The sequence below is a fragment of the Vulpes lagopus genome, chromosome 2 (genome assembly GCF_018345385.1).
Source record: "Vulpes lagopus strain Blue_001 chromosome 2, ASM1834538v1, whole genome shotgun sequence".
Lineage (NCBI taxonomy): Eukaryota > Metazoa > Chordata > Mammalia > Carnivora > Canidae > Vulpes > Vulpes lagopus.
This window is the reverse complement of record NC_054825.1, coordinates 9604425-9630708: the sequence shown is the minus strand read 5'-3', so window position 1 is coordinate 9630708 and position 26284 is coordinate 9604425. Positions and strand designations below refer to the sequence as shown.

Below are 26284 nucleotides of genomic sequence, written 5' to 3'. Positions count from 1 at the left end.
AAGCAGGAGAGAAGAATGCACACTACTGGTTTTGTCAAAATATCCTGGTAAAACTACAATCAACTATTTATCTTTGCAATATAAAACATTCAACACATAATACAAGCTACTATTTTCCTGAAATGCTTTTTCCATTTAATAAGGAATCATGTTAAATTCCCATATATTAACAAAAAAGGAAACACTAAAAAGCAATTTTTTACAAGGCACAACTTTTTTTCCTAAACTGAAGAATATCAGTGAGTTATGCCTATTTGTCAAAGTGGAATTCAAGTCTTTCTTATAACTGTTCATATAGATTACTCAAAATGTCCTTGCAATAACAAAATACTTCTGTTGGTCCTGTTTCCTTGACCTTTCACCCTAGCACATGGTACTTACAAATTGTCAGGGGACAAGTCTAACAATTTTAGTTAGTCTATAATCTAGCAAGTCTTTATTTAAAACCTAAATCATACCTCAATGTAAGATACTAAGTTTTTTTTTTTATCAGGAATTTGGAAGTTTTAGTTAAGAGTGTAAGTTAAATTACACTCCCTTTACATTCTCCCACAACTGCTGGTCCATTTTGGACTACTGGAAATGGACTATTTTAAGGCAGTGCAAGAACTAAGATTTATGTTAAGAATGTGTTTTTCCTGAATTGCCAACTCTTAGACATTAATGTGGCTCCACAAAAGAAACAAAGTTTCATTATTTCATTTCATTGCAGAAAAATAAAACCTTCAAAAAGCAGCCTACACAGCTACCATCCATTTAAAAAGTCATCCAGGGCATGGAAATTAAATCTGTACTTAGTAGGAAGTCATGACGAAGGTCTGAGGACAGATCCTGTTTATCCTAATTTTAGTGGGGAATAAACAGAACAGATTCAGGCAATCCTTAACTTCCTTTCCTGGAAAGGAATCCTAGAGCTACTCTCTAGTCCACCTGCCAGGAGGTGGCTGAAGGACTGTACTTAGCTACACAGCTACCATCCATTTAAAAAGTCATCCAGGGCATGGAAATTAAATCTGTACTTAGTAGGAAGTCATGACGAAGGTCTGAGGACAGATCCTGTTTATCCTAATTTTAGTGGGGAATAAACAGAACAGATTCAGGCAATCCTTAACTTCCTTTCCTAGAAAGGAATCCTAGAGCTACTCTCTAGTCCACCTGCCAGGAGGTGGCTGAAGGACTAACTGCTTGCACTGGTTTATTGGATTAGACCTGGAACCTCTGGACTGGCCATTAAGCATCAATAAATCTTAAACGATGACAAGGAAAATCATATTTACATCCTAATCTATTTAAACCTATGTCCTCTGGGCTACCACATGTCCTTTTTCACCAATGGAAAGGAAGAACAACGATCTAAGAGTTGGTCTGGAGTTTCACTAGCTTCATCTACTTCATCTTGAGGTTCCTTCAATTATTGCAGCCTTAGTTTTCTATCTGTAAAATAGATAGAAGCCAGACCAGTTTCACCAACTGGTATCCTGTGGCACTCTTACAAAATTGCTCCATGGCCAAGTAAGTTCAAGAAATTCTGCGTATTATTGCCACTGCATCTCCCCTCCTCATAGAGAACCGTAAGATATACTGATAAAATAAGGACTTTGAGAATTCCTGCCATTAAAAACAAAAAACCCTAAAAGATAAGTTCTGGGGATCAAAAGCACAGCATTGTGATCCTATGTAACAACACCATATTAAATAATGAAAGTTGCTAAAAAAACAAGTAGATTCTAAGTGTTTTCAAGATAAAAAAGAAACATTAACTGTGAAATGATCAAAGTATTAACCCAAATTAAGGTCGTAATCACACTGCAATATAGGTGTATCAAACCAGTATGTTGTAGGCCTTATACAATATATGTCAATTATTTCTCAATAAAGTTAGAAAAAGAAAAACCTCTTTGACTTTATTTAATCTAATGATTTCCAAAGTTATGTGACCAGAAAGTTTTGGCTTTTGGTTTTTAATTTAACACTTATTATCATTCTATAGAATATTCTACAATACTCATTCTGGGAAACACTACCAGTTTCCTCAATCTGTATTTAATAAAAATGCTCACTGAAAATACTCAAGATAGCTGTTTACAGTATAAAAAAATCTAGTATGAACTATCAGTGAATTACTGGCCTCCTCCCCCTACCTTTTAAAAGTTTTGGTTCCTATTCAAAATCATCATCCTTCCCAGTATAAGACTTAATTTAATACTTTAGATTGGTGAATGGCTAATGCTCAAGACAACAGCGTAGAAGGAACTACATAATAAAATGCCTCTTGAAAGATTCTATTATCTTCCCAGAATCACAAAAGCCCATAACACTAATACACAGAACTTCACAGATTTTGTTCTGTGTTGAGTCCAGTTGGCTAATACATGTCCTAATTAGTGAGCTACTTCAATGCACAACTCTTACTACTTGCCACTCTCTATCCAGTTTCTAAAAGCAATAAAGATCTGGGCTATAACTAACTAGCTCATCGCATGTATTCACTATAATGATAGTTACAAGTCTTATAAATAGTGACTTTGTTGTTGTTTTAATAGTGACTTTATATCTATGAAACAAATAGCATGTATCTGAACTTACTAAAAATTCATTTATTTACTACCTTCTAAAATTAAATGGTTAAGATTGCAGATGAATCTGTAGTGCAGATAAGAATGTAATTTTACAGCTTGAAGAGCTCAAAAAGAATGGAATTTAAAGAATTTCATCGTTTTGCAAAATTACTAGCACCAAACAAAATCACCAGTTCATATCAAAGGGCAAAGAAAAGGAAGCTCTTGGCAAAGTCACCAAAAAAAAAAAAAAAAAGACTCCTGTATTAGTGATATCATGTGCTGAGTCGAGAATCATTTGCTTCTCTAATAGAATCATTTGCCACAGACCTAATAACCTAAAAGCCAGCTTGTTTACAACATTTAAATTAATGACTAGTACAAAATATTAAAATATTTCAGAAGTATGGAAATAATTTAAAAGTGTGTTTATGAGGAAAAGTGCCTTGGGATTTTTTTAAAAATTAACATTGGTGCCAAAATTTTATATAATAAGAAAAATCTTTAAATCTATTGCTTTCTGGGGCACCTGGGTGGCTCAGTGGTTGAGTGTCTGCCTTTAGTTCAGGTTGTGATCCTGGGGTCCTGGGATGGAGTCCCAAATTGGGCTCCTTGCAGGGAGCCTGCTTCTCCCTCTGCCTATGTCTCTGCCTCTCTCTCTCTCTCTCTGTGACTATCATAAATAAATAAAAAAATTTTTTTTAAAAAATCAAAAAACAGAAAGATATGAGAGCCCAATTTTTTAAAGGTGACACAGACACTTAAACAAGTACTTTACAAAAATGAGGATATTCAAATGGCTCACACATTCATGAAAAGGTGTTTGACAAAAGGCAAATTAAAACCCCAATATAATACTGCTAAATATACCCACCAGAAAGGCTAATTAAAATGTCATACATGACCAAGTGTTGGTGAGGATGGGAGGTAATGAGAATTCTTATAAGGTACAATCACTATGAAAAACAGGCAGTATGCACAAAAGCTAAGCTATCATTACCCTACGATGGAGGAATTTAATTCTTAAGTATATACCCAAAAGAAATGAGTGCTGTGTCTACCAAAAGACTGGTAGAAGAATGTTCTTAGCAACATTATTCATAATAGCCCTAAACTGGAAGCCACCTGCATGCCCATCAGTAGGAAAATGGACTGTCCACTATCCATACATTGGAAGACTTTACACAAGAATGAAAGAAAACCACTATTGTAAGCAGTGTATGCGAAACTCACAACTGAGTAAAAAGAGGATACAGAAGAGTACACACTGCATGATTTCATCTATATGAAAGCTCAAGAACATGCATATCTACTCTTATGGTCAGAAGAGTAGCTGTCTCCAAATGCGAGTGTACTGACTAGAAAAAGAGGATTTTAGCATGCTGAAAATGTTCTCAATCGGAATAGTGATTAAGGGACATATACATATATAAAATTTCAATAAGCTACAAACCTAACATTTGTGAGCTTTGCTGTATATAAATTTAAAAATTAATTTCAAAAAAGAAGATAAGAAAAAACTATTGAGCTCCCCCTATGGATTTTTCCTATAAATTATTTAAGCCACAGAATTTTCAGTTAGAAGGAATCGTGCTGATTATCTAGTCCAGCTCCTCTAGCTTACCTCTGGATAACCTAAGGCCCACACATTATATTTGATAGTCAACAGCAAAACTAGGGTTAGAACCGAGAAGTCTAGGATACCTGCGTGGCTCAGCGGTTGAGTATATGCCTTTGGCTCAGGTCATGATCCTGGGATCCCAGGATCAAGCCAGCACACCCCCCTCCACCACCACCCCCCGCATCAGGCTTCCCATGGGGGGCCTCTGCTATCTCTGTCTCTCTCATGAATAAATAAAATCTTTAAAAAATTTAAGAACCTAGAAGCCTTTCAAGTACATGGTTCCTTCTATTAAACCAAGCACTCAACACCACCATTAATCAGAACTCAGACGAAGGCAGTTAACACCCAGAGATACCAAATCTCAGTGTTATAATAAAATAACACTACAATATGGTGATAAATAGATATTCAGGTAACAAGGAAATAAAGAAATTAACAAGTCCACAACAAAATGTATGTTAACAATAATGACAAATTCAACCAACAAATGGCAAAAAAAGCAGGATTTCAAAATTATGTTCACAAGCAAGGTAAATGAAGAAGACCTCTCGCATCTTGTTTCCCAGCCCCGCCAGTATCCCTGCCCTTATGTGAGCATGTCATGCCTCTCCTGTGGATCTGAAATGTATCTCCCAATGACACACACAGGCATCTACCAAGGAGCCCCTCTTTTCACAGCCTCCTCCCAATGTCCTTCCATAACTGTCACCACCACCCTCTATCCCTCCCCTTTTCTTGAACTGTTAGCACATATCACTCTGACACTATACTAACATACTTTTATCTTCCTCAATAGCATATAATCTGAAGGTAGTTTTCTGTCTTGCTCACTATGCTGCATCCCTAAAGTCTAAAATAATATCTGGCACACAAGAGGAAGTCAGTATTTGCTGCTTAAATGCCCACATGCACTCATTCATAACTTGAAGGAATCAAGTTATGAATGAATAAATGAATATTCATATTCTTTCCTTTTTTCCTGTGTTTCTTCATGGTTCCTGGCTACTTTGCAAAACTGTGTCACATCTGGTCAAGGTGAGGTGTCATAACCAGAGAGAAGCAGTCACCAGTAACCAAGAACTGCTATTGCTGAAGAAATGATCTGTGCCCTCCTCATTTGATCTTCTCAGAATGCCAGTGTCCTCCAAAAGCACATTTAATCCCCCGCAGAGACTTCCAGTAAGTATTTTTGAGGAGCAACTACTCAAGAGACTAAGGACAAAACCAGGTATTTGTTACATTACACTAAGTTAGGTAAAAGAATTCAAACTGACCCGAAAAACTGGGTGTCTTTCAAACATCTGAGTAACATGAATTAAGGATAAGCAGAAAATACAAAGCCTAGAAAAAAAATTAGCAGGAAACCACAACCAAGACAAAATTTATTTTAAAAGTCCTCTGGTCAAAATACTAAGAAATATATTATCAGTAATTTAATTATTACTAAAAACTAATACTTGAGGGATCCCTGGGTGGCGCAGCGGTTTGGCGCCTGCCTTTGGCCCAGGGCGCGATCCTGGAGACCCGGGATCGAATCCCACGTCAGGCTCCCGGTGCATGGAGCCTGCTTCTCCCTCTGCCTGTGTCTCTGCCTTTCTCTCTCTCGCTCTCTGTGTGACTATCATAAATAAATAAAAATTAAAAAAAAAATTAAAAAAAAAACAAACAAAACTAATACTTGATTTTATTAGCAAACACATTAATAATGGTTATAGGTACTGCCTGCATACTCATCAAATAAATGGATTCAAGCAAGATCAAGTATCTCTCTACATCATACCAGGTACATATATTTCCAATCATTTTTTAAAGATTTATTATTTACTTGAGAAAGGGAGGGAGAGAGAGGAGGAGGGACAGATGGAAAGTAAGAGGGAGAGAAGCACACACCCAGCTGAATGAGGAGACTGATATGGGGCCCGATCCCATGATCATGACTAACCTGAAATCAAGAGTTGGACACTCAATGGACTGAGCAAGAGGTGCCCTTATTTCCAATAATTTCAATATTAATATTTTAACATTTTTAACATTAATGTAAACCTATGTAAGGATGTTTTTAAAAGTATTTTACAATTCATTTTACTTATTAACTCACATGAGTGAAGGGCTGTGTCTTATTTGTCTATGTATCCCTAGGACCTACCAGTGACTGGAACATGCTAATAATTTAATGTTTATATGACTGAATAGAAAAATCACCCTCTTCCAGAGCCCAGAAGAAAGCAACGTGGAGCCATTCTAAGTAGAAAATTTTGAACTATTTCTAGAATGACTGTCACAGAAAAACACACACACACCAATATTTACAGATCCACACAATGTATCCCTTTTTCCCCTTAAAGGCAGAACTATGCTCTGAATAAATAATCAGGTATATAATACACATTTTTTACTTTTACAATTAACTACTGACTAGAATAAAATCAACTACTTTTTAACCATGCAAGCAGTTACCTACAATTATCTGGCATATCAAACAAATTACCATAGCAAAAGTACAAACTTTCCTCGTTTAGACTAGTTATCAATAGGCAGTATTGTTCACTTGTCAAGTCACTACCAGGAGGTCATAAAACTCGAGGTCCCGCAGATTTAATGGAAAAAGCAGAGCTAACATACAAGGGCTAAAGACAAATGGTGCTCGCGACAAGATTATTCCTATCACCTGAGCTTTGCACTCACTAAAATGTGCTTAACTCATTGTAGGTAAATTTCACAACACTCTCAGGAAATTCAAAACAGCTTTTCCTTATTATAGAAGGACAAGAGCTTTTGACATCATTTGAATTCTCCTTTTGCTTCATGACACGAGTTTCAAGAACACTATTTTCTTTCTGAGTAGTTTTCCATTTGGCAACAAGTGAGCTCTCCCTCCAGCTGTTTCTCAAGAACAGGCAACTCGGCAGCTCATTCACACAGTGCTGCTCACTGGGCATCTACTCCATTCCAGACACACTGCTGGGCACTGTGTATTTCTTCTGATTCTGGCACCGTATTTTTATAAGTTGGTGCAATGGCACAAGTATGCTGTAGATTATGATACACTAATGAGCTAAGTTTTCAAAAGGAGAGATGTACTCTAAGAAAGCTTTATCACAAGAGTAAAAAAACAAACAAAAAAAACCCCAGAAACATCCATAGTTCCTTTGTCTCTGCTTGAAGAATCACTCCCTCTGCTCCTCCCACCACTCATGTGCATGCACTATCTCAAATGAATATTAAAAAAAAAAAATCAACTTCCATTTCATACCAAACACTCCCCTTGACAGCCTAACATTCCATGTCACTGTCCTACCCCCAAGCTTTCAGAAAACTATGTAAGCCTGTTAACTATGATGGTTACTGGTGTACTTACATAACTAGCAGTCAATTATCAAGCTACTCCAGATTTTCAGGTACTGAAACTAAAGACAAAACCCCAGAAGAAAGCAATAAAGGTTAAAATGAGGATGCAAAACAGAATGCTTATGTCCCCAACTTAAAGAAAAATCCCTTAAGCTTCTTTTCCCATTTTCCTCTTGACCATTACTTTACTAACAATAAACTTGGTGATCTAATTTCCAAGCCAATAATTAATATTTCTGCTCCTCCCTTACACCTGCTCTACTTTTTCCTTAATACTTATCCCCTGGTAACTTGCTATATAATTTACTAATTTATTACACTTATTGTTTAAATGACTTTCTCTGATCACCCATTCCCACCTCTGAATTTGAGCTATGCAAAAGCAAGGGATCGTTACATGACTTTTTCACTCATTTGGTAAGTCTACCAAGTGCCTCTAGAAGACTGCCTGGCACATAGCAAGTGCTCAATAAATATTTTAACAGAACATTAAGAAACCACAAATTAGAAAAAGAATGCTGAAACTAGACAAACTAATACAGTTAACAACTGACAGCAAAAAATAAAGGAAAGATGAAAACAGAGAAACACTTTAGAGAAGAAAGCAGTCATGTGAGTGAGGCATATGCCATAGTACAACACAGCGAGAACAGAATGCTCCTGAGGGACTAGGAGGACCATTATCAAACGAGCCCAGTGCAGGGAAGAACACCACGGGTGTGGGAAAGGCAGTCATTTTAAAAGATTAGGGGACATAAAAACCTTAGCAACGAAAACGTTCCAATTATTGGAAAATCTGCCTATGATGAACGTCTCATTCACTGATGTCAGTTATTCCATCTTAATTACTTGGGCCCACTCTCACTTTTTCATAGGTGAGCACTGCGGTCCAGCACAAAAAAAAAAACACGGAAATCAGTCGGTGTCCTGGTTCTCGTGGACAACCAACCTACTTAATAGGAGAATTTACTCCACACAAGCACTGAGATCTTTTCATCTCTAATGTCTTGTAACGCTACGATTTTATGATTTGAGACAAGTTTTAGATATTACTGACAAAAGAAACTTTAAGGAAGAATGTCTTTTCAAAAAAGATGTATTTATTTGAGAGAGAGAGAAACAGTGCACTTGTGGTGGGGGTGGGGGGAGAGGGGCAGAGGGGCAGAGGGAGGAGGAGAGAATCTCAAGCAGACTCCACACTGGGCACGGAGCCCAACACAGGGCTCGAACCCAGCACCCTGAGGCCAGGACCTGAGCTGAAACCAAGAGTCAGATGCTCAATCTACTGAGCCACCCCGGTGACACTCAAGGGAAAATGTTCTTAGTGATAGCTGTAACTCCACCTCTTTGCATCTCCCCCCACAAACTGACATTATCCTGGGGATATAATCATGTCTCTGTTCTAAAATATTTACGTAACTGATTCAAAAGCTTTAGTAATTTAATTACTAATGACAAATGTCTGGAAACACACATAAGACACACTATAATACAAACCTCCCTTGATTTAAGAGCTATTCATAAAAAGTGGCTTGATTAAATTGTACAAATAACCATCTAACCTTTCTAATTTATTCAAGGAAGTTATCCCTGGCCTTAAAAATAAATAATAAATATTTCAAAATGCTGAGAACTTGCTATCAAATTCTGTTAATAGTTATTTATAAAGTAGTACATGCCTACACATGATTGTCTGATTTTGCTACATAACTGAAGAAAAGTGTCAGTCTGATATAATGAATACTTTTCTAAATATAAGTCATAATTTTCATGTACATAGAGGAACACTATTAAGAGAAAAATGGTTAATGTCTTTTTTAGGTTAAGTTCCAGAAAGTACTTAAATATTTAAGAAGCAAAGACTCATTTATAATGATCATACTCAATCCCTCAATGCAAAGTACTTCCAAAAAATGGAAAAGGAAAGCATTTATCAGTCTTCACGGACTGTGAACACACCACTTAGCACCCAGCTCAGCAGAGCTGAGCTGGGACGGAGGTGCATGCCTGTTCTGGATCTGGAGCACCACCTGGTGGCCGGAGTGAGAAAAGAGGCCAGTATCCCACCACCTTTCATTGCTCCATGGGGTCAGCATGGACCCAGAGCAACCTCCTTCCCTTTTCTTTACCATATGGTCGAATAACATATGCCTCAATATAAGATAACTTTCCTCAAAATGAGTATCCTTCCGAAGAGGAGATCTCCTTAATATTTGAGACAGTCATAGGAAGTCCTCTGACCTAATTTAGAAAACTGCTTTTTGGGAAAGCACAGTAGTTCGAACTACCTCAGTCATAACTTTTAAATTAATAATACAAGACCACCTAATGGAATCAACAAACAAAAAAAGTATTTATAGGTAAAAGGGCGTAATTTCAGGGTCCTGTTTCTGGAAAACCAAACAAACAAAAAGTGGCAAGGGGAAATGGGGCTGTGCTTACAACGCTGAAGCTCAGCAGTGAGCACACAGGGGTTCACCATACTGTCTTTATGCTATGAATGCTTGAAATTTCCAATTTTAAAGTGTTTTAAAAATTACAAATATGTCATTCAGATTTACTTATTGATCTTAGGGATATGTCTATTAAGTAATATGTGAACTTTCCCCCCCAAAAAAGCCTCTAAAACCTAAAATTCCAAAAAAGTTTCATTTTTTGAAAGTCTTAAGATTTCCTTTAAAAAAAAAAAAAAGGTAACACTCTGAATGTCATGATTATCTACAACCAAATAAAGAAAAACTCTCCCAATGTTATTCAAGTAGTACTTACAGCCTAGCGTAACATTTCCCCTTATTTCCATCCACGGATTCAGTGTGAGAAAAAAGTTATGGGTCATTCAAGATGATGTTTGTTAGATAATTTTTAAACCTTAGAATTTACACTGTTGAGAATTTTCCTATTTAGGACAGTCACAGTGATGTCATTTCTGTCATCCACTCAATTGCTCACTCCCTTTCATTTTCCTGTTGCCTGAGCATCAGTCTGCCACTTGTTTCCTAAAACTGTACAAAGTAGAAATGCAAAACACCATTCTCTCTAAACATTTCAGCCAATGATCATAGAGGTTATCCAAAATAAGACACTTCCTCTAACATCTTTTCAATAATTTTAAAAATCAATCAGGGATAGGTTTCTCACCCATTGTCAAAAAAAACCAAGTTTGGTACCACACTCTGTACGGTACACTGTGGAGTTAAGGCACTCCTAACTGTAAACTGGAGTGCAAGAGGGTACAACATCTGGGAAGGGAATTTGGTGAAATCTAACAACATATGAACTTTTGCTCTTTGATGCATTATGTGAAACAACCATAGAAGTATACCTCCACACGTATATAATGACAAAATAATACTAACTGTAACCGCACAAAATTAGACCTAGGGGCACTTGGTGGCTCAGTCAATTGAGCTTCTGACTCGTGATTTTTGGCTCGTGATTTCATCGATCCTGGGAGTGAACCCCGTGCTGGGCTCCACACTCAGTCAGGAGTCTGCTTGAGATTCTCTCCCTCTGTCCCACCCCCACTCACATGCTTGCCCTCTCTCCCTCTCTAAAATAAATAAATCTTTAAAGAAAAAAAAAAAAAGAATCCAAACATCCATTACAAGAAATCACTTCAATAAACTATAGCACAAACTATTACCTCAGACTGATGAATCACCAACCTCTACCTCCAAAACTAAGAATACAGTATATGTTAATTAATTGCATTTCAATTTAAAAAATAATAAACACAGAGTAGGTAAGCCCATAGGGAGAAAGTGGATTAGTTTTTGCCTAGGGTTAGAATTAAGGGGAGGAGAGAGGATGATAAAAAAATGTTCTAAAATCATATACATTTCTGTAAATGAAGTAAAAAACACTGAATTATATACTTTAAATGGGTGAAACTTATAGCATATAAATTGTACTGAGATAAAGCTGTTAACAAAAAATAAAATAATAAGAAAAAAACTACAGCATGTCCTTTCACAAAACAGCATGTTTTGTGGGTGAAGTAACAAAGAACTAGGATTCTCTATGAGATGCTACGACTGTGACCTTGGATATGTTTTCAGGGAAAAAAGAAAAGCGCCAAAAAGTGTACACAGGATGTTTCTCTTGGTGAAGAGGAGGAAAAAAGATTATTCATATGTATTTGCTTATTTTTGCAAAAACACACAAGACACCAGAAGGATAAACCAGAAACTCTTCAAAATGCTTATTACTGCAGGGCAGGGAACAGGCTGGAGGAGACACGGAAAGAGGACTTCTCTGTGTTTTATCTCTTTGGGTGGCTCTGGAACCAGATAAATATATTACCTATTAAAAAACTGAAATTAAGAAGTAAACCCCCAGGGCAGCCCCGGTGGCTCAGGTGTTTAGTGCCGCCTGCAGCCCAGGGCATGATCCTGGAGACCCTGGATCGAGTCCCGCGTTGGCTCTCTGCATGGAGCCTGCTTCTCCCTCTGCCTGTGTCTCTGCCCCTCTCTCCCTCTCTCTCTCTCTCTCTGTGTGTGTGTGTCTTTATGAATAAATAAATAAAATCTTAAAAAAGTAAACCCCCAAATTCAAAGCAAACTGAAATAAATGAACATAATCTGGTATCATAGCCACAGAAGAGAATAAAATTATTCCATGTGACTTCTGAATATAGTATTCTGATGGAACTAGCTGAAGGGGATTATGTTCTAGGGACCAAAAAAAAAAAAAAAATCAAAAAAGGATCATAACCAGCATTTATCAGCTATCAGTACTGTTATTGATACTGTAATGTTGAATCTACTTTATGTATATATAATACAAACCAAGTTCATAAATATGCTAATGTAATCAAGAAAAATAAAAAAAGAGAAACAAACATAAAATTAGGAAAGTCACGATAATATCACATGTTACATTTGAATTGGAAATAGCAACATAAACTCATACTACTGAATTCTTCTTGGTCTCTAAATTTAATCTCCATTAAAAGGAACCAAGGCTTCTTAGAAAAATGGCTGACAGGTTCCAAGACTGGGTTGGGAAATGTATAAAACAAGACTGGCATATCTTTCTGTTCTAGAAAACAGGAAGGCTCTCAATATTAAAAGGAGCCTATCAAAGGACAGAGAGGATATCCTGATGGAACGTGAACTGATCAAACTTTGGAGTTCAAGCAACAAAAAAAATGATGACTGTGACTATAAAGTACTGAATAAAAATATATCCAGAAGTTTTGTAGTAGGAAAAAAAAAGGAGGGGGGGGGGGACTCATTTGTCACCAGCTCCTTTCTCTAAAATTGTAATTAAGGTAAAAGAATTCAGCATTTACTCTGCTTTCTTAGGAAAAACTACAGGTTATCCTCAGTTGATTAAGAAAATCTCCTCCAGCCTTTCTAAACAAGAAGAATGGCTATTAATACATGTATTAAAAGAGAAAAAGAAAAGCTAAACAAATCCCTATTCGACAACCAACAGTGAAATGATGGATCCAAAGATCATCAACAGACACTAACACCATTACCTGAAAGGTTGTTGAAGAAAGGGCATGCATCTGTGCTGAAATACCTCTCTACAGATTACTTGCTAATCACAAAGGGGTATCTTGTCCTTACAATGAAGAGATCTGGAGGTCACTAGCTTAACACGGTGTTCAGAATTAGCATCATCAACACCAAGACAACACACCCTTCCATATCTTCAGACATAATATGACATACACAAAATTACCAAATGAAGTACACATGGCAAGATTCCTTAACCTGAATCCAATCAAGGTTTAGACTTAATTTTCAGTCTACACGAAATTGGGACCACAAAGAAGTTAAATTAGACCAGGAAGAAAGATTCAGACAAATAGAGAATGTGGGACATTTTATAAGACAAATGGCCTGGGCTTTCAAAAACCAATGCCATGTAATGCCATAGTAATGAACATAACTAGCACCCTGATTTAGGCACAAAAATATGATTCTCCACTAAAAGGATTTGGAACTCCCTGGAAAAAAAGGGAGATACCAAATCTGGAAGGAAAAGCTACAACACGAATCTAGAACATCTTGTCACGCCAGATAAGAAGGAAATTCTTGATTAATGGGGTCACAGCATAAGGTCATGGGAGTTAGCATGAGGGGAACCTAGTGGCCAAATTTGGGACAGTTTAAGCATTAAAAAAAATTATGCAGTGGATTATAAAAATATTGCAAAAGTTTTTTAAATCCATAAGTCCACAGTGATATCAAAAGGAATAAAGATGGTGGGTGGGAGTGAATAGAAAGATAATGTTCTTCTTTACAGTAAATATGCAATTTCCAGTCATAAACGAGGTAAAAAAAATGCAATACAATTTGATAAATCACCATTCTGCAGCCTCTCCCATCTTCCCATAACTGATTTAGGCAGAGAACATCAAAGGACATTAAAACAACTGGCTGATACACTGTTGGGAAAGAGATTATTCAAAATTTCTCAAAAACATCATCCTACATATTACTTTAGGGTATTGCATGCTTTACAACGGAAAGGTCTAATTACAAAGGTGAAAACGTCACTCAACAATAAAGAGATCTGAGGTGCCTGGGTGGCTCAGTCAGTTGAACAACCAACTCTTGATTTTGGCTCAGGTCATGATCTCAGGGCACCATCCTGAGCATGGAGCCTGCTTGGGATGCGCTCGTTTGAGCACGCTCGCACGCGCTCTCTCTTCTCTCCCCCCCCCCCCTCCTCCTCACAGGTGCAAGTGCTCTCTGAAAAACAAAACAAAACACACCTAGGTCGGGTATACTAATTTTTTAAAAATGGGAAAATGTAAATAAATACAGGACTACATATTAGAAGACATTTGTAAATCATTGGTAATTTTCTTTTTTTTTTTTTTTTTTTTTTTATCATTGGTAATTTTCTTATGCATGACAATGATACTGTGTTTTGAATACATACATCTTATTTTCCAGAGAGGCAGGCTAAAGAACTTAATAAAATGTCATGGTGTACAATAGAAGTTAAAACAATTTACACATTCAAAAAAGATGAGGCAAACATGGAAAGATAACTATTGTTGAATCTAGATGATGAGTATACAGGTAGTCAAGTATACTATTCTTTCAATTCTCCTTTTTTTAAAAAAAAGATTTAATTTACTTATTTGAGAGAGAGAGTACATGCACATGAGGAGGGGTGTGGGGCAGAGGGAGAGGAAGAAGCAGGCTCCTTGCTGAGCAAGGAGCACGATGTAGGGCTCAATTACAGGATCCTGAGATCGTGTGAGCTGAAGGCAGATGCTTAACTGACTAAGCCACCCAGGCACCCCTCAATTTTCCTTTATGCTTGAAAGTCCCTAATAGGGGCGCCTGGGTGACCCAGGGGTTGAGTGTCTGCCTTCAGCTCAGGGCATGAGCCTGGGGTCCTGGGATGAGTCCCACACCAGGCTCCCTGCAGGGAGTCTGCCTATGTCTCTGTCTCTCTCTGTCTCTCATGAATAAATAAAATCTTTTTTAAAAATCCATAATAGGGGCAGCCCTGGTGGCGCAGCGGTTTAGAGCTGCCTGCAGCCCGGGGTGTGATCCTGGAGACCCAGGATCGAGTCCCACATCGGGCTCCCTGCATGGAGCCTGCTGCTTCTCCCTCTGCCTGTGTCTCTGCCTCTCTCTTGCTCTCTCTGAATGAATAAATAAATAAATCTTTAAAAAAAAAATCCATAATAAAATTTAAAAAACAATTTAGTCAATGCCTCAGAAATGTGAAGAGACCACTGAAGCTATGAGTACAGTCTGTTTTTCAAAGCATTCAGAAAAGCTGAGAATTTTAATTATTTTAAGGAACCAATGGCACTTAAGATAACAGTATTTTCTATAATATCAATAAAATTCCAGCTAAGATTCCATGTTTCTAGGACATGAAATTAGTGTTTTGCAAAACAAAGATTTGCCTATATGGTTTTATATTGTATTATATAAAAAACAGGTTACAAATTACACTCGTTTGATTTTATTTATATTACTTTCTGAAGATCTGCTATCTATCTGGAATGACTGAAAACAGGAATGGAAGCAAACATGCTGGAGTAATTCATCAAGTCCTTTATAATCTATCTACAATTATGTGCTACTTCTCTAAGGATGTTACTAAAAAGAACTGACTTGCTATTTTATATATCAAAGCAGTCTATATATATTTATCTTCTCATCAAATTTTTGAAAAACAATCTACTTTCTTGGGTGCTGAAATGACTATTTTGTGGCTATCAACAGAGTTAAAATGGATTTTATGCACTGATATGGTTGCTTGAAATCTCCAAGTTACAATGTGGACTTTTATTTACTTTAAATGCTTTACAACCCTAAAGCAAAAAATGTTATTTTCTTGAACACAAGTGAGTTAGTTTCACTCATTATAGTAACAAAGCTACCCCATAGTAAGCCACTGCACACAGTCCCTAACACAAGACAGAAGAACACTTAAACTCTTGGGAGAACTGTTTTGGCTTCTCCTCCTGCCCCTGAGCACAGGGACACTGGCCGTTCAATCATGCAGAAAATCACAGGCATGTACCAGGGGAAATGACTTCTGCACTCGAGGATGCATGAAATGGGTTCCTTTGAAATAAAACACCACGCTTCAAGACAGGAAAGCAAAGTATTATGTTCATATCAGTTTGTCAAGACAGCCAAGACTATAGGTAGAGTGTGCTTACTTTCTATCTGTAGGCAAGGGTTTTGCCAAGTGAAGTAAGAATTTCTAGGATGAAAACATAACAGTTAAAGGGCCTTGTCTGCAGCAGTGATCCTCTCCTTATACGGAACCATCTCTAAGGCAGCTCAAAGGCCTGAAAGTCCTTATTAACTAGCCCAAAATTTAACTATCTTACCTGGAGAAGACCAGGAGATGCTGCTCTTGACCACTGCCCTGTTTATAAAGCAGGAGTGTCCCTCAAAGGGAAATGACTATTCTTACTCCTAACTCCAGAGCAGTAGCATGAGGGGCAAAGGGGCAGGCCACAAGAATAGAGTGCGCCTCACCAATTCCCAGGGAAAGTAACTATATTTGCAACAGTGCATGGGAAGTTCAAGCCTAAGGTTATTTTTAAAAATTGAGATTTTGGTGATAAATCAGTAAGAAGAGACCAGTAGTTTCATGAGGGAAATAAGCTAAGCCACAGGCCCAGCTGATATACCAGAGAAAAACATGAAGAGACAGCTAGGAAGAGCCCTCTCGGAGTCCAAACTGTAAAGAACAGCCTCAAAACTGTCCCTGCAAAGGGGCCCACATTTAATTAAACCAGACTACAGAGCAATTTATGCCCAGGTCACTGCTGAAAAGCACGGAGCTATCAGCCAGCAATTAGCATAGCCTAAGAGCTAGGTCTGATACCAACAGAAATAAACATGTTAATACAGGATCAAGATAAGAGAAAATAGAAAACTGGGAAGATCACGGTCATCCCAGGGTAAATGCAATGCTCAAGGCTGAGCCCTAGGGAGTGACGCCAGAGACCTCTCAGACTTCATATAAATGCATACTCTCCTTTCTTCCCTATTGATTTTATAATCAATTGTATAAAAGAGCATAATTGTGTTGTTGAAACTACGACAATATATTTGACATCATTGTTAAGAAGGTGGATGGGAACAAAGCTGTAACACTTTGTAACAGTGTAAGGAATTACACTAGACAGTAACTCAAATCCACTCCTAGCTACATTCCAAAGAGAAATGAGTATGTCCACCTAACACTTGTACATGAATGTACACAGAATTTTTCAAAAAAGCCAAAAAAATGAAAACCACCCAATTGTCCACAATGAATGGAGAAACAAAATGTGGCACAATGTCATATTATTCATCCATAAAAAGAAATACTGGTATATCCTAAACACAGATGAACCTTGAAAACATTATGCTGCGTAAAACAAGCCAGTCAACGAGACCACATACCATATAATTCCATTTGTATGAAATATTCATATTAGGTAAACCCAAAGATGGAAAATGAAATAATCACGCTTAGAGCTAGGGCATTCAAGAAAAAAATGAGTGCCTATTGACGGGTATGGGGTATGGGGCTTCTTTTGGGATGATGAAATGCTCTGGTGTTAGTGATGATGGCTACACAACTGAACGTACAAAAAAACCACTGAATCATATACTTTCAATGGGTGTATTACATCTCAATAAAGCTGTTATTAAGCTTTACTGAGCTTAATAGTGCAGTCTTGATCTGCAAGATATTACTTTATTTCTTAGAAACTATATTCAGAGAGATGATGAACAAATCAGCTTATAAGAAAAATACCATTTTAGGGACGCCTGGGTGGCTCAGTGGTTGAGTGTCTGCCGCCTTTGGCTCAGGGCATGATCCCGGAGTCCCAGGATCGAGTCCCATATCGGGCTCCCTGCATGGAGCCTGCTTCTCCTCTCTCTGCCAATGTCTCTGCCTCTCTCTCTCTCTCTCATGAATAAATAAATAAAATCTTTTAAAAATATACCATTTTATAGGTCTCTGACAACTCTGTAAGAATGCAGTTAGATGTCAGGTAAATAAAATGCTATGGATGATCTCAATGCCAAAGGATTTATCAAATCCAATACAGTATTTACGAAGCCATACTCACTTGAAATCAAAATACTGTTCTGTCAAAATCATTTTCACTGGCATAAATTTGCTGTAAGCATGTGACTCTATAAAGGAGATCACGAAGGCAAAGCTATTTGGCTATAATAAAGAAATCCATTACATAGTTCTATTTAAACACAAGGTCAAATCACATACCCAGAGTTCAGTACTACTGATGGTAGTGAATGTAAATGAAAAATGTACAGTTAACTGCATACAAAAGGAAATACAAATCTGAATGGCTCAAATTAAAATTTACTGTAGAAAAATTTAAATTAAATGCCATGTTCATCTTTCTAAAAAAAAAATATATATATATACCTCTTATAGTACGGATTACTACCCTATAATATGCATCATTTATATTACATATTAGAGCTTCCCGTAATATATAACAAAATTGAGAAAATGTAATGTAGCACACAGACGAATACAAAGCCTTGATTTTAAGATTATTTGAGAGAGAGAGCAAGAGAGCACCAGCGGGGGGGGGGGGGGGGGGGGGGGGAAGAGGCAGAGGGAGAAGCAGACTCCCCAGTGAGCAGGGAGCCCGATGTGGGACTCAATCCCAGGGCCCCAAGATCATGACCTGAGCCAAAGACACCCAACCGAGCCACTCAGGTGTCCCTACAAAACCGGTTTTAAAAAACCTCAATCAGGGTGCCTAGGTGGTTCAGTTGGTTAAGCATTTGACTCAAGCTCAGCCTATCTCTTGATCTCAGAGTTGAGTTCAAGCCCCATGCTGAGGGAGGGTGGGGGGAAGCCTCAATCATGCTTTGAGTCTAAATACAGAGCACCACCCTGGTGCCTCTCCTAGTTTCTGATTAGTATCTTCCCATGGTTAGTTGCCCCACAGGCTTCTCAAACACAACCTGGCCAACATAGAACTCATTTTCTGTCCCAAAATGCACAAATTCTTCATCCTCTTGTGTTTCTTATCTCAGAGAAGGTCATCATGATCTACCCAATCATGTAAGCCAGAACCAAAAAAAAAAAAAAAATTCAATCTGGACCCATCCAAAGTCAAACACCAAATCTTCAACAACTCTATCTCTGAAGTGTCTGCTGTACCCTCACCATCCTCTTCCTACTAGTGTGGACTTCAAGTCCATCATACCTTGCTGGCTCTGCCTCAAGTCTCACCACTCTTTAGTAAAACCTCCCACACACACCTGCCACCTGGCCAACATTCTAGTGGGAACCACTCCTCTACTCTTTTTAAAACATGTGGTTCAAATAAGTACCTTCCTCCACTGAAGCTCTTGGGTAGAACACGTGATCCAGACATGACCAGAGTTCTCCATCCCCCAGTCATCACAGTGGCTGGTTCAGGGATAAGAATATATCTCAAGTTGGGCCTTCCTTGGGACTTCTTACTGAAATAAGAAGTGCACGTTATGTTTTGCTGAGATCACTTGTTGTGAGAACAACGTACCTTAAACTGACATCATTATCTCTGCCACCATGTGCCTGGTTCAGATTCGACCCTTACAAAGAAAGCAAGGTGGGAGACCACAAGCAAGAAACGCTAATGGTATTTTCCTGAGATCTAGTGAAGCCAAAACTTCTTCATTACATATGCAAATAAATCCCTTCTTAAAATCAATTCAACTTCGGTTTTTTGTTGCCTATCAAATTCTAACACAACTAAATGGAATTCTCTAGTTACACTATCTAAAATCCTTCAATAATTCTTTATTACCACTAAGGTTAAAAGTCCAAGACCTTAAGGTCTACAAATTCTGGCCCCTTGATTATTTGATGGCACTACAAAACACCAAAAGTGAAGTAGAAAGATAAATGATAAACTAAAAAAAAATCTGCAACTTTTATCCCAAGGGCATAAGTCCTTATTATATAAAGTGTCTAAGAAATGAATGAAAAAAAAAATCAATACTCCTAGAAAAACAAGCAAAACTATGACCACATGGTTCACAGAAGATAAAACTCAAATGGATTTTAAACATAAGAAAACATGCTCAATTTCATTTATAATAAATGAAAATTAAAACCACACAAATTTCATTTGCATGTATATGGCAAAAATTCACAATTATAAAAATCTGAGTGACCAAGGCATTGGAGGAATAGGCATTCTCACAGATTGCTGGCTACAATCCCTGTGAAGAGGAACCCCCTGTGGAGAGGAACTGAACCAGCAATCTGAAGCTTCTAACAAAGACACAATGACAAAAAAACAAACAATTCTATGCACAAGAGTACTCCTACAATGCTTTATGAAAGGGTAAAAGACCAGAAATCACCAAATGGCCACCATCAAAGGTCAGACTAAAGAAACCATGCTAATACTTGGCAGCTAGAAAATGAAGATTTCCATATATTATTCTTGTGTAACCTCCAAGTATGCTATGTTCATATAATAAAGGGGAATCATGTGCATGTATATGTACTGTAAAAACATACATACACAGAGATACATATACACACACCACAGAGAAAGATCACACACAAGCACATATACTGTATAAACATTTGTTTCTATTTTCAAAAAGTGTCAATAGAAGAAAGCAAAATTAATTCTAAGATAAACAACCCAGTTTCTTTCAAAAATGCTATTAAAAACAAGAGGGAAATTTATTTTAAAAGATGTTTAGAAGAATATCAATCAAAAAAATAAAAAATAAAACATGATGCATAGATCCTACGTGAATCTTGATCCAAACAAACCAACTATAAAAAGACATCTAAAAAAAAAAAAAAAAAGATATTTTTGAGACAACTAAAGAAAATCAAACATATACTGGGCATAAGATGATGTAATTACTGTTAAGTTTGCTGAGTGTGATTACGGTACTGTAGTTATATTTTTTAAACTTTTAAGCTTTGAATCTAGACATTTCTCTTTTTAAAAAAAAAAAAATACTGTTTATTATGTATTTGGATTACAAAAGTGCCCAGGTATCATTTTATATAATCCTTTATCCCTCATATTTTCTGTGAACTGGTTATTCTATCTAGAAGCTTATATAGGAGGATCCCTGGGTGGCTCAGTGGTTTAATGCCTGCCTTCAGCTCAGGGTGTGATCCTGGAGTCCTAGGATCGAGTCCCATGTCGGGCTCCCTGCATGGAGCCTGCTTCTCCTTCTGCCTGTGTCTGTGTCTCTCATGAATAAATAAATAAATCTTTAAAAAAAAAATAGAAGCTTATATAGTTCAGGCTCTATTTTTTCACCAAGAATATTCCCTAGGTAGCATTTTATATTTCTTATGTACACAGTCCTGTTGCCAAAAATGCCCTTCTCCCTTTTGGCCTGATAAACCTTTACTTATTCTTCAAGACTTGGCTCAGAAGTCACCTCCTTCAGAAAAAAACCTCTTTAACCTCCTGTCCTATACTAAGCTGGCTTTACCTACTTACTCTACTCCAATAGCTAACCCACTGGAAATGGCACTGGAAATGCCTATCCGTCTATTGCCCCAATCAGGCTGTGAACACCATTAGCAATGGACTAGTCTGCAGGACTGGACACCTGAAGCTTAAGCAGGCAAAGTTCCAGGAAACGAATCTTTACCCAGTAAACATACCAGATCGTGGCCTTGTGTTGTGGCCCAACCATTCATACCTGGTAAGCAGGAAGCACAAGCCAGAATTTCCAGGGTAATAGGAAAGAATAATGTTCAAAAGGAGTAAGACCCCCTGAGAATATCAAAGATTGCTTCTTACAGCTGGCAGACTCCTTACTGTCATCATCCACAACTGCATGTTTCAACCGGGAACTTAAGAAAGCACTTCCCAAACCAGAATGGGCATGCAAATTGCCCAGAGACCTAATTCCAAATGCAGATTTGGATTCAGCACGGTTGAAGTGGGATCCCATTCCAGGTGGATGCTGTTGGTCTGCAGACCACACTCATCTAGTAAGATTCTGACCTGAAAGTCAGCCCCCCTCAGGGAACATACAGCATTAACTCCTGTCTTACTAATCATCTCTTTTAAGCTAACACAGTCTGTGTCATTAAACCCAAAATTTAATTCTTCTGCATCTGTTGGCATCTTTCTTTTAATATATCCCCCTGTGACAAATATGCAATCTCTCATTCATTTAGATCTCTCCAGCTGGAAAATAGAGGCCCTCAGTAAATGCTTGTGAAGTGACAATCTATATAATCTCAACATATTTGATTCTTTTCCACTGGTTTCTTAAGATATGTTCACTGGTCCATCTTTCCCATTTGATTATTAACTCTTCCCTCTGTACGTGGCACATGGTCTGCTCTGGCACAAAACCAGCACTCAGTAATATCTGCTGACTCAGCCTGATGACTGGACACAAACACGCTACACCAGGTTCTTAGAACCGTGAATAAGAATCTATCCTTTTTCTCTGAGGGACTTACATGTAGGACTCACATGTAGGACTAGTTTTCACAAAAGTTTAGTCATGCATATTGAAAAGGATCATCAGCTCTATGTAACAAGAAAATAGTGAAAGAAAGTTCTATATTATGCTTCTTCACAGACAACCTCATCAAGATAGGAAAAAAACGTTTCACAAAAGGTACCTCAGTCTTCCCACATTCATCGGGTGGATCCTGGTGTATGGCCATTTGATACTTGACATATAAAGAAAATGACTGGCTGAAGGACGACTTGAACTCTGGGTCCTCAAAGGAGACAGGGACTAACCTCACCTTCAGAGCAAGGAAAATACAAGCAAATGCTATTGAAACATCTCTCCCGGTGATGTGCTTCTGAAGGTGAGGCTAGAGTAAGATCTCCGCAAATCCACTTCCAAAGCTCAGCACTGGAGTTTTTCAAGAAATGAATAAACCCTGGAACGTGCTGACTGGCACGGAGCCTAAAGTGCTAACTTTATACTACTACATATGAAAATGTTTAACTCGTAAGGGCCAGGACAATTTGTTTTTCTTTTGTTTTGTGCTCTTTCCCTCTCTTGTGGTTCTCTGCACAGAATCAACATTGTTGCTCATGGTAGTGGGGCACTACTTCTGTCCCCTCTACTAGTATGAAGTGTTTTAAGATTTTTCCCCTTCCACATTTTTCTTGGGTAATCTGGTTTATAAAATTACAAGCATATGAGAACTTCTATTAAAATATTCTATTATCTTTAAAAAAAATTCTACTAGCTTACTTTTCTAGTCCCACTCAGTTGTGTATAGGTAGTACATCAACAAAGTATAATTTGGCATTTTTTTATTTTTTTATTTTTTATAATTTGGCTCTTATGAACTCTGTCTACACATGACTTTTAAATGGAGATAAAGCATATTAACCATGTTGTGCAAAGCATGCCTGTCATAAAAATATAAAGGCTCTGTTTTTTCCTCATAAATATTTTCTCTTAGAGCTCTACTTATTAATTTTTAGAGAAATACATCTAGACATAATAACTTTAAATAAAGAAAATTCATTTTACGTGTTACTTCCACTTTGAAATTACATGTGACTAGCATTAATGTGTGCTAGGGAAAATCTGCACTTTCAGAATGCCTCTTACTCCACACTCCTATCATTTTGCAGATATGCTGCCAATTGAATATAAATACAAGGTACCACAAATAAATCAAGTTATAATACAATGGTATTAAATGGAGGGGAAAGTTCCATTTGCACAGAAAAATTACACTTGGCCTGCTGACCTGGCTCACAGTTGGTTTATCAGGTGGGTCCTTGTGAATAACCATCTGGTAACGTTTATAGACCTGGTAAGACTCCTGAAATGTGGCTTTGAACTGAGAACTTGGTGGAGATGATCTCACCACCCTCACCTTCAGAAGGAGTTAAAAAACAATGTTCATTAATTAATTTATTCCACAGAATATGCATTAATAGTTACTCCCACCCAAAAAGAAATCAAAAGTTTCCATATTAAAGCACAGACATATAATACTTTAACATTAAAAATCAACAAGATAGTAATATTTTTTTAAGTTATTTCTCCAACTTACATATTAAAAAGGTAGAAAATCCTGTCTGAACTCTTAAGACAAAGACCTATGACTGAATTATGGAAGATGGACTCTATTGTAAAACAGAATACTTCTGGCATTCAATACACAAACACATAAATACTCTTAATTCTAGGTACATTCAACTCACCTTCAGTAAATAAGTCAGAAAAAGTAAAAATGTGAATGTATTTTTAGATACTCTTCATGAATCGCTGCTAACTCTAAACTTACAAATTTTTTTTATAAGTGTGAGAGACAACCTTCACAAAGTATTCCTATTTCATGGCAGAGTTAAGAACAAAAATTCTAAAGTTAGATTTCTTTTACTCAAATTTTCATGTCACCATCTTGGTCAAGCAAAGAAATTTACCTCCTTGTGCTCTAGTTTCCTCACACGTAAAATGAGGATGAATTAACAACAGTTTATTACACAGTAATGGTGAACATTTATTTTAACATCAATTATTTATACTAACCAGCTAAAATGTGTTAGCAAAACAGAAGAGCAAAAGAAAAAATCAAATGCAATATAATAAAAAGGCTAAATGGAAGATATTCATGTGTGCCATAAGAAGTCATTCTTTTGAAAAGACTGACATACAGTGGACAAAAAAAAAAATCTCTGCCCATCTGAGGTATCGTTACATTAAAAAAGTAAAAGTTGCCCACTGTAGAACTGCTATGGGAGATGGGCCTGGTGTCCTGAACACATGATTAGTTATGATCAAAAGACAAAGGACTCTTCATTACATAAAGTAGTGTATTCAATTCTCTTTACAATTTGAGAAAGAGAAAGTCAATACCAAAATCAGAGCAGCAAAAACAAAAAAAAAAACAAAATCAGAGCAGCTGGTCAAAGTTAAGACTTATGTCTATGTCTAGTAATATATATGATCCCAAGGTTTAGATTGCATTAAGGTTAATTTTCAATATCAGGTCATTAGTGACACTTAGATAGTATTAAGCTATAAATTCAAACAATGGCCAGTTACTAATGAGATATGAGAATAAAATCATTAGCATTAATGTTTCAGAAAAAAATGTATAAATACCAAATACTGAAGAATGTAGACTTAATCTGGAATAAAAAATAATAAGAATACTCTAAAAGTAATCATACTATGCCTACATCTTTGAGATAATTATTGAGAGGATTAAAATACTATACCATAGTACTATTTAGTTAATTGCTAATTGCTGGCTCACTTATGTTTTATCATTTGTTGCCTTAATCAAGATCAGAATATTGGAATGAATAAAATAGTGATTTGCCTAGTATTATGTGTTCTACTTCACAATGTAACCAAAATTGGCAAAATGAAATTTTAAATAGTATATTTTGTCACTTTAACTACTAAATTTCAATCAAGGGATACAAGAAGCCAGAGTCCCTTAAACAGAAAGTAACATGCTAAAACTGGAATTAGTAGCCAAACGACCTAAAAGTATTTATTTTAAATCTTAAAAAGAAAAAATAAAGTTTTTCTCAAATAGCAGTTAGCTTACTAACTACAAATACTTCTCCATCCCAATTCACTTTAATTTCCCATTATTTAAACAGCAAAACATCAATTTATATAACCTCAAATGAAAATAAACAAGGTACCAACAACAACAAAATAAAACAAAATATCCTCCAAAGTACCTCTAACTTGTGTGATGCATTCTCTGGTAAAGATTCAAAAATTAAATCTTCAAGTGATTTGGGCTGGTTGGATTTATTAGCCTTTGGTTGGAACAAAGATGGCGGTTCACCTTGAGCCTGGAAACCTGCTAGTTCTCCAGCTGGGTTCTGATGCATGAGTTTTAACCTTTTCCTTTCTTTCCGGATTTCCTTTGCTTTCCGACATGGAGGCTTACTCAAATCTGCCCCTTTGCCTAAAAACAATTGCAAAATATTAGACCAATCACATTTGACTCTAGAAATTTTTTTTTCTTCAAAAATCTCAAAGGTTCTATACAATTAAGTCCAAAGAGTTTCAATAGTTAAGTCAGCTTTGTAGATAGAGGTTTCAGGAGATTCTGGTGTAGAGCTCTAAGTTAATCATAAAATTCTACCTCAGAAGCAGAAACTGTCAAAGAAAATAGTCACAGAAACTTTTCACACAGCTCCTACTCTGAAAATAAAAAAAATTAATATTCATCCACTTCTCTGCCTTTATAAGCTGAAAAAAAAAAAAACTAAACATCTTTTACTTCAGGACACAGATATTTTCAGCGCATTCGTGAGAGATATTTCTCTCAAAAC

At 36.9% G+C, this 26284-nt stretch overlaps 1 protein-coding gene across 8 annotated transcripts in view; it reads right to left on the bottom strand.

Moving 5' to 3' along the window:
* ATE1 (arginyltransferase 1) overlaps positions 1-26284 on the bottom strand; it is a 163755-nt gene that overhangs the window by 121251 nt on the left and 16220 nt on the right. For 6 of the 8 annotated variants that reach the window (XM_041745811.1, XM_041745812.1, XM_041745805.1 and 3 more), the window contains 2 exons: positions 25682-25914; positions 22627-22755 (listed from right to left, as the gene is read on the bottom strand). In XM_041745811.1, coding sequence (XP_041601745.1) covers positions 22627-22755; positions 25682-25914 — 362 coding nt within the window. Of the gene's footprint in view, positions 1-22626; positions 22756-23724; positions 23854-25681; positions 25915-26284 lie in introns of all 8 variants that reach the window. The other 2 variants (XM_041745806.1, XM_041745808.1) reach the window with 1 other exon arrangement.